We start from the raw sequence: 10,000 nt of genomic DNA, 5'->3' as shown, positions 1-10,000 counted from the left end.
GATTGTGGTAGGAGTGAGTTAGTCAAGTAGTGAAGAAGAGAGAGAGGAGGGAGGAGAGGGGAGAGGAGAGGAATAGAGAGGATGGGAGAGGACAATGGAGAGAGGAGGGAGGAGAGGGGAGAGGAGAGGAATAGAGAGGAGAGGAGAGGAGAGGAGAGGAGAGGAGAGGAGAGGAGAGGAGAGAGGAGAGGAGAGGGGAGAGGAGAGGAATAGAGAGGATGGGAGATGACAATGGAGAGAGGAGGGAGGAGAGGGGAGAGGAGAGGAATACAGAGGAGAGGAGAGGAGAGGAGGGAGGAGAGGGGAGAGGAGAGGAATAGAGAGGAGGGGAGAGGAGAACGGAGAGAGGAAAGAATAGAGGAGATGAGGAGAGGATGAGAGAGGAGAGGAGAGAGGAGAGGAGGAGGGGAGGAGATAGGAGAGGAGGGGAATAGAGAGGAGGGGAGAGGAGAAAGGAGAGAGGAAAGAAGAGAGGAGAGGATGAGAGAGGAGAGGAGAGGAATAGAGAGGAGGGGAGAGGAGAAAGGAGAGATGAAAGAAGAGAGGAGATGAGGAGAGGATGAGAGAGGAGAGGAGAGGAATAGAGAGGAGGGGAGAGGAGAATGGAGAGAGGAAAGAATAGAGAAGATGAGGAGAGGATGAGCGAGGAGAGGAGAGGAATAGAGAGGAGGGGGAGGAGAACAGAGAGAGGAAAGAAGAGAGGAGATGAGGATGAGAGAGGAGAGGAGAGGAATAGAGAAGAGAGGAGTAGAGAGGAGAGGAGGAGAGGAGAGGAGGAGGAGAGAAGTAAATAGGAGATGAGGAGAGGAATAGAGAGGAGAAGAGAGAGGTGGAGAGGAGGAGTAGAGAGGAGGAGAAAAGGAGAGAGGAGAGGAGTGGTTGAGGAGGAGAGAAGAGAGGAGGGGAGGGAAGGGGTGGGGAGAGAGGACAAGAGGAGAGGAGATGATAGGAGTGGTTGAGGAGAAAGGATGGGAGAGGAGATGAGGAAAGGAGAGGAGTGGAGTGGAGTGGAGTGGAGTGGAGAGGAGGAGAGAGGAGAGGAGAGGAGGAGAGAGGAGAGCAGTAGAGAAGAGAGTGGAGAGGAGAGGAGAGGAGGAGGGAGGAGAGGAGAGGAGTGGAGTGGAGAGGACAGGAGGAAAGAGGAGAGGAGATGCAGAGAGGGGAGTGGAGTAGAGAGGAGAGAGGAGAAGATGAAAGATGTTCCTGGGGTACATTAAAAAGATGAATAATGAATTAGTTAACAATCATCAAGTTTATTGCTTGACCCCAAATCATTTATTCTCTGCATCAAATCTTTTATTTTCTTTTCTACTCTGCATAGACCATCATACATCCAGAGATTGTTCTTCCTGTTTTAAAGGAATGGGCTCTACATATTTATGGTCCCTTGTCCCCAGCTAGCAGTCAGCCCAGATATTATAAATGGTAATTGCAGTTCACCTTTTCATTGAGGCTGCGTTTTGTGGGTCACAGTATAAATTGCCTGCCATAACTGTGTTCTAACACAGTGTGCAGACAGTCTGAATTGGTTCGCTTTCAAAGTAAAAGTCTGCTGTAAGCTCAGTCAGCATGATGTGCACGTGCACACGCACGCACACACACTCAAACATGCACACACACCACACGCACGCGCACACACACAGTGACATATCCCTGACAAATGAGTTGCAGTGCTGCAGCGACAGACAGTCAGAGTGGTGATGTCCTGGGGACTGTGTTCCAAATTGTACCCTATTCCACAGGGCTCTGGTTAATAGTAGTGGACTACGTAGGGAATAGGGGGCCATTTGGGATGCGCTCGGTGACTACAAACCACAGTGATTTCCCAGTGGGCCTCATGAAGACCTGGTTCAACCAACAGTCACTTAAATGCTAAGCCATACTCTGAGGAAGGAGGGAGAGAGGCATGGAGACGCATCTACACCATGTTATTCCTCACTGTTTACTTGTCTAGCTACTCAGCAGCATCCAGTTCATTTAACTTATACTTTTATAATATTTTGTCTATTAAATACACTTTCTATAAATGGTGATTTGATTTGGACTGTAGCTGTAGTTAGATGGTGATTTGATTTGGACTGTAGCTGTAGTTAGATGGTGATTTGGACTGTAGCTGTAGTTAAATGGTGATGTGATTTGGACTGTAGCTGTAGTTAGATGATGATGTGATTTGGACTGTAGCTGTAGTTAAATGGTGATGTGATTTGGACTGTAGCTGTAGTTAGATGATGATGTGATTTGGACTGTAGCTGTAGTTAGATGATGATGTGATTTGGACTGTAGCTGTAGTTAAATGGTGATGTGATTTGGACTGTAGCTGTAGTTAGATGATGATGTGATTTGGACTGTAGCTGTAGCTGTAGTTAGTTGGTGATGTGATTTGGACTGTAGCTGTAGTTAGATGATGATGTGATTTGGACTGTAGCTGTAGTTAGATGGTGATTTGATCTGTAGAAGTAGTTATATGGTGATTTAATTTGGACTGTAGCTGTAGTTAGATGGTGATGTGATTTGGACTGTAGCTGTAGTTAGATGGTGATTTGGACTGTAGCTGTAGTTAGATGGTGATGTGATTTGGATTGTGGCTGTAGTTAGATGGTGATGTGATTTGGACTGTGGCTGTAGTTAAATGGTGATGTGATTTGGACTGTAGCTGTAGTTAGATGGTGATTTGATTTGGACTGTAGCTGTAGTTAGATGGTGATTTGGACTGTAGCTGTAGTTAGTTGGTGATATGATTTGGACTGTAGCTGTAGTTAGATGGTGATTTGATTTGGACTGTAGCTGTAGTTAGTTGGTGATGTGATTTGGACTGTAGCTGTAGTTAAATGGTGATGTGATTTGGACTGTAGCTGTAGTTAGATGATGATGTGATTTGGACTGTAGCTGTAGCTGTAGTTAGTTGGTGATGTGATTTGGACTGTAGCTGTAGTTAGATGATGATGTGATTTGGACTGTAGCTGTAGTTAGATGGTGATTTGATCTGTAGAAGTAGTTATATGGTGATTTAATTTGGACTGTAGCTGTAGTTAGATGGTGATGTGATTTGGACTGTAGCTGTAGTTAGATGATGATTTGGACTGTAGCTGTAGTTAGATGGTGATGTGATTTGGATTGTGGCTGTAGTTAGATGGTGATGTGATTTGGACTGTGGCTGTAGTTAAATGGTGATGTGATTTGGACTGTAGCTGTAGTTAGTTGGTGATTTATTTGGACTGTAGCTGTAGTTAGATAGTGATTTGATTTGGACTGTAGCTGTAGTTAGATGGTGATTTGGACTGTAGCTGTAGTTAGATGGTGATGTGATTTGGACTGTAGCTGTAGTTAGATAGTGATTTGATTTGGACTGTAGCTGTAGTTAGATGGTGATTTGGACTGTAGCTGTAGTTAGTTGGTGATGTGATTTGGACTGTAGCTGTAGTTAGATGCTTCAACAAACAGAATAAGTATCTGTACCTCCATGTAAGCCGTCTGCAGCTTGTTTCTCAGTCTTCCACTTTGACCTGCTGGGACAATGGAAACAACCCCCACCACCATACACAGACACTGCCTTTGAATACCACACAACCATTCTGCAGAGCCTTTCACAAAATCAAGGTCTTCTGAGCATTCAATGTTCTCTCTCCTCTCTCTCTCAGTTCTCCCCCCCCCCTCTCTCTCTCTCTCTCTCTCTCTCTCAGTACTCTCTTCTCCCCCTCTCTCTCTCTCTCTCTCTCTCTCTCTCTCTCTCTCTTTCTCAGTTCTCCCCCCCCCCTCTCTCAGTTCTCTCTTCTCCCCCCCCTCTCTCTCTCTCTCTCAGTTCTCTCTCTCTCTCTCCCCCCTCTCTCCCTCTCTCTCTCTCAGTTCTCTCTCTCTCTCTCTCAATCCCCCCTCTCCCTTCTTTAATCGTCTGTTCTGAAGAGGGCGAAGCACGTGTCTTTAGACTGACCTTGGCAGGCAGGTAAAGTAAGGGAGCGTGGGGTTAAACACTAATGTAAATGCAGGAGCTATAGAAGGAACTCTGAGCATCCACAACAAGACCTGAACTCATGACTTCAGTGAGATGTCACTCAGACAGGAATACAAATCCCTTCTTTCTACCTCACCCTCTCTCTCTCTTGCTCTCTCTCCATTTCTCTCTCTCTCTTTCTCTTGCTTTCTCCATTTCTTTCTCTCTCTCTCCTCTCTCTCTTCACCATCTCTCCCTGCTGTTTCTCATTGCATCTCTATGTGCTCTTAGTGTCTACTATTACTAAAATAAGGCGTGCCTACAGTAGCAGTGTGACAGAGGTAGAACAATTTAATATAGCTTACTATATTTCAAATGACACCTAACTGGACATGCTCCCATGTAGTGTACAGCCAGAGGAGTGAATCAATGGTCTGGTCTTCATGATTACTAAACAGTGATGGATGAGATCTCTCTCTGGTTCAAGGTGATTGACCCCCTCCATGTAACACAGTGATGGATTTGATAGAGCTCCAAGACGCCTGATACTATATGATCCAAGCCTTCATTATCACAATGGCTTTGCTCACTGGCCAGTGAGATGATTCTCCATCTCCTACGGATCACAGGTGGCTGGTGGCACTCAAAATTGGGGAGGACAGGCTCATAGTAATGGCTGGAACGGAATTAATGGAATGATGTTGAACACATCAAACACCTGGTTTCCATTTTATTTGATGCCATTCCATTCACTTCATTCCAGCCGTTATTATGAGCCGTTCTCCCCTCACCAACCACCTTACCAACCAACCACCCCACCAACCACCTTACCAACCAACCAACCCACCAGCCACCCAACCAACCACCCCACCAACCACCCCACCAACTAACCACCCCACCAGCCACCCCAGCAACCACCCCACCAACCACCCACCAACCACCCCACCAACCACCCCACCAGCCACCCGACCAACCACCCCACCAACCACCTTACCGACCAACCACCCCACCAACCACCTTACCAACCAACCCACCAACCACCCCACCAACCACCCCACCAACCACCTTACCAACCACCTTACCAACTACCCCACCAACCACCCCACCAACCACCCCACCAACCACCTTACCAACCACCCCACCAACCACCCCACCAACCACCCGACCAACCACCCCACCCCACCAACCACCTTACCAACCAACCACCCCACCAACCACCAACCACCCCACCAACCACCCCACCAGCCACCCCACCAACCACCCCACCAACCACCCCACCAACCACCCCACCAACCAACCACCCCACCAACCACCCCACCAACCACCCCACCAGCCACCCCACCAACCACCCCACCAACCACCCCACCAACCACCTGTGCCATGGAAAAAGCAGACAATTGACCCATACACTGATTCCATGGTGACTGCATTGTAAAGGAGATAATTTGCCTCTGAAAGGGCTTAGTGTTTGATGTTTTAAACTGTAATGGGAATAAACCCCATCCTCGGGATGTGCCACTGCTACTATAACAGAAGCCTGGCTGTGTAGTTGACATTTGCATACCTCAAATGCAAAGATGAATGCATTAGGCCCAGCTGTGTTTAACAAGCCTGAAACTGAAACATCTGTGTGAGCCGGGTTGTGTGTGTTTGTGTCTGTGTGTGTGTGTTTCACCAGACATTGATGAGTGTACCGATGGCTTCGTGGAGTGTGACAGCAGAGCCATCTGTGTTAACCTGCCTGGCTGGTACCACTGTGAGTGTCGGGACGGCTACCATGACAACGGGATGTTCTCAGCCAATGGGGAGTCCTGTGAAGGTAAGTTGGGTGTCTAGACTCACCTGTTTGAGCACAGTACTGGTATGCACAAGGATCTTAGGTGCTGGAATTATTATACAAACACATATCTCATCCATTACTATTTTCCCTCTGGAATTCAACTGTATTTGTTTGTTGACTTCATACACTAACCTGTAGTCTGTCCCTCCTCCTTCATACACTAACCTGTAGTCTGTCTGTCCCTCCTCCTTAATACACTAACCTGTAGTCTGTCTGTCCCTCCTCCTTCATACACTAACCTGTAGTCTGTCTGTCCCTCCTCCTTAATACACTAACCTGTAGTCTGTCTGTCCCTCCTCCTTCATACACTAACCTGTAGTCTGTCTGTCCCTCCTCCTTCATACACTAACCTGTAGTCTGTCTGTCCCTCCTCCTTCATACACTAACCTGTAGTCTGTCTGTCCCTCCTCCTTAATACACTAACCTGTAGTCTGTCTGTCCCTCCTCCTTCATACACTAACTTGTAGTCTGTCTGTCCCTCCTCCTTCATACACTAACCTGTAGTCTGTCTGTCCCTCCTCCTTCATACACGAACCTGTAGTCTGTCTGTCCCTCCTCCTTCATACACTAACCTGTAGTCTGTCTGTCCCTCCTCCTTCATACACTAACCTGTAGTCTGTCTGTCCCTCCTCCTTCATACACTAACCTGTAGTCTGTCTGTCCCTCCTTCATACACTAACTTGTAGTCTGTCTGTGCCTCCTTCATACATTAACCTGTAGTCTGTCTGTCCCTCCTCCTTCATACACTAACCTGTAGTCTGTCTGTCCCACCTCCTTCATACACTAACCTGTAGTCTGTCTGTCCCTCCTTCATACATTAATCTGTAGTCTGTCAGTCCCTCCTCCTTCATACACTAACCTGTAGTCTGTCTGTCCCTCCTTCATTCACTAACCTGTAGTCTGTCTGTCCCTCCTCCTTCATACACTAACCTGTAGTCTGTCTGTCCCTCCTCCTTCATACACTAACTTGTAGTCTGTCTGTCCCTCCTCCTTCATACACTAACCTGTAGTCTGTCTGTCCCTCCTCCTTCATACACTAACCTGTAGTCTGTCTGTCCCTCCTCCTTCATACACTAACCTGTAGTCTGTCTGTCCCTCCTCTCTGCAGATATAGATGAGTGTGCGACAGAAAGACACAGCTGTGCTAACGATACGGTGTGTTTCAACGTGGACGGAGGCTACGACTGCAGGTGCCCTCACGGCAAGAACTGCACCGGGGACTGTAACCACGACAACAAGCACAAACACAACGGGCAGATCTGGGTGCTGGACAACGACAGGTGCTCCGTCTGCTCCTGCCAGGTGAGTGATGTACTGTAGAACCTCCTGGGGAATCATGGGAATTGGAGTCTTTTGGAAAAATAGTTTCCAATCAGAGTTTTATATTTCAGTTACAATCTAATGCTAAATCTAACATGTCAAAATATAGATCTGAAAGGAAAAGCTTAGTCTGACTCTCTCCCCCTCCCCCCTACAGTCTGGTCTGGTGATGTGTCGTAGGATGGTGTGTGACTGTGAGTCCACCACAGCCGACCTGTTCTGCTGTCCAGAGTGTAACCCCGGCCTCAGCAGCCAGTGTCTGCACCAGAACAGACTCATTACATACAGCAGTGGAGACACCTGGGTGGAGAACTGCCAGCAGTGCCAGTGTATGGTGAGTTGGCATCGACAGACACTGTAGAGAGATGTGGAGGATAGTGCCAGTACATAGTGAGTTACTGTGGTAGTGATGGATAGTACCAGTAAATACTGAGTTACTGTGGTAGTGGAGGATAGTACCAGTACATACTGAGTTACTGTGGTAGTGGAGGATAGTACCAGTACATAGTGAGTTACTGGGGTAGTGGAGGATAGTACCAGTACATACTGAGTTACTGTGGTAGTGGAGGATAGTACCAGTACATACTGAGTTACTGTGGTAGTGGAGGATAGTACCAGTACATAGTGAGTTACTGGGGTAGTGGAGGATAGTACCAGTACATACTGAGTTACTGTGGTAGTGATGGATAGTACCAGTACATACTGAGTTACTGTGGTAGTGGAGGATAGTACCAGTACATACTGAGTTACTGGGGTAGTGGAGGATAGTACCAGTACATACTGAGTTACTGTGGTAGTGGAGGATAGTACCAGTACATAGTGAGTTACTGGGGTAGTGGAGGATAGTACCAGTACATACTGAGTTACTGTGGTAGTGATGGATAGTACCAGTACATACTGAGTTACTGGGGTAGTGGAGGATAGTACCAGTACATACTGAGTTACTGTGGTAGTGATGGAAGGGATGGACATGAATGTAGCCCACAAGCCTGAGGCTAGTAGTTTTCAGACCAGACTAGTAGTGTTCAGACCAGGCTAGTAGTGTTCAGACCAGGCTAGTAGTGTTCAGACCAGGCTAGGAGTGTTCAGACCAGGCTGGTAATGTTCAGACCAGGCTAGTAATGTTCAGACCAGGCTAGTAGAGTTCAGACCAGGCTAGTAATGTTCAGACCAGGCTAGTAGTGTTCAGACCAGGCTAGTAGTGTTCAGACCAGACTAGTAGTGTTCAGACCAGACTAGTAGTGTTCAGACCAGACTAGTAGTGTTCAGACCAGGCTAGTAGTGTTCAGACCAGACTAGTAGTGTTCAGACCAGACTAGTAGTGTTCAGACCAGACTAGTAGTGTTCAGACCAGGCTAGTAGTGTTCAGACCAGGCTAGTAGTGTTCAGACCAGGCTAGTAGTGTTCAGACCAGACTAGTAGTGTTCAGACCAGACTAGTAGTGTTCAGACCAGGCTAGTAGTGTTCAGACCAGACTAGTAGTGTTCAGACCAGACTAGTAGTGTTCAGACCAGGCTAGGAGTGTTCAGACCAGGCTAGTAGTGTTCAGACCAGGCTAGTAGTGTTCAGACCAGGCTAGTAGTGTTCAGACCAGGCTAGTAGTGTTCAGACCAGACTAGTAGTGTTCAGACCAGACTAGTAGTGTTCAGACCAGGCTAGTAGTGTTCAGACCAGGCTAGTAGTGTTCAGACCAGGCTAGTAGTGTTCAGACCAGACTAGTAGTGTTCAGACCAGACTAGTAGTGTTCAGACCAGACTAGTAGTGTTCAGACCAGGCTAGTAGTGTTCAGACCAGACTAGTGATGTTCAGACCAGGCTAGTAGTGTTCAGACCAGGCTAGTAGTGTTCAGACCAGACTAGTAGTGTTCAGACCAGACTAGTAATGTTCAGACCAGACTAGTAATGTTCAGACCAGACTAGTAGTGTTCAGACCAGGCTAGTAGTGTTCAGACCAGACTAGTAGTGTTCAGACCAGACTAGTAGTGTTCAGACCAGGCTAGTAGTGTTCAGACCAGACTAGTAGTGTTCAGACCAGACTAGTAATGTTCAGACCAGACTAGTACTGTTCAGACCAGACTAGTAATGTTCAGACCAGACTAGTAGTGTTCAGACCAGGCTAGTAGTGTTCAGACCAGGCTAGAAGTGTTCAGACCAGACTAGTAATGTTCAGACCAGACTAGTAATGTTCAGACCAGACTAGTACTGTTCAGACCAGACTAGTAATGTTCAGACCAGACTAGTAGTGTTCAGACCAGGCTAGTAGTGTTCAGACCAGGCTAGAAGTGTTCAGACCAGACTAGTAATGTTCAGACCAGACTAGTAATGTTCAGACCAGACTAGTAGTGTTCAGACCAGGCTAGTAGTGTTCAGACCAGGCTAGAAGTGTTCAGACCAGGCTAGTAATGTTCAGACCAGACTAGTAGTGTTCAGACCAGACTAGTAGTGTTCAGACCAGACTAGTAGTGTTCAGACCAGGCTAGTAGTGTTCAGACCAGACTAGTAATGTTCAGACCAGGCTAGTAATGTTCAGACCAGGCTAGTAGTGTTCAGACCAGGCTAGAAGTGTTCAGACCAGGCTAGTAGTGTTCAGACCAGACTAGTAGTGTTCAGACCAGACTAGTAGTGTTCAGACCAGACTAGTAGTGTTCAGACCAGACTAGTAGTGTTCAGACCAGACTAGTAGTGTTCAGACCAGACTAGTAGTGTTCAGACCAGGCTAGTAGTGTTCAGACCAGGCTAGTAGTGTTCAGACCAGACTAGTAATGTTCAGACCAGACTAGTAGTGTTCAGACCAGACTAGTAATGTTCAGACCAGACTAGTAGTGTTCAGACCAGGCTAGGAGTGTTCAGACCAGGCTAGTGATGTTCAGACCAGGCTAGTAATGTTCAGACCAGGCTAGTAGTGTTCAGACC

General features: G+C 47.2%; 1 protein-coding gene across 1 annotated transcript in view; it reads left to right on the top strand.

Annotated features, from left to right (window-relative positions):
- nell2b (NEL-like 2b) overlaps positions 1–10,000 on the top strand; it is a 125,341-nt gene that overhangs the window by 107,141 nt on the left and 8,200 nt on the right. The window contains exons 16-18 of the mRNA XM_036956923.1: positions 5,607–5,747; positions 6,877–7,070; positions 7,246–7,422. Of these exons, the coding sequence (XP_036812818.1) occupies positions 5,607–5,747; positions 6,877–7,070; positions 7,246–7,422 (512 nt within the window). The remainder of the gene's footprint in view (positions 1–5,606; positions 5,748–6,876; positions 7,071–7,245; positions 7,423–10,000) is intronic.

This window comes from Oncorhynchus mykiss, chromosome 21, assembly GCF_013265735.2.
Source record: "Oncorhynchus mykiss isolate Arlee chromosome 21, USDA_OmykA_1.1, whole genome shotgun sequence".
In the NCBI taxonomy this organism is placed as follows: Eukaryota; Metazoa; Chordata; class Actinopteri; order Salmoniformes; family Salmonidae; genus Oncorhynchus; species Oncorhynchus mykiss.
Note: the sequence above shows the minus strand (reverse complement) of the source record. Positions and strands in the feature narration are given on the sequence as shown.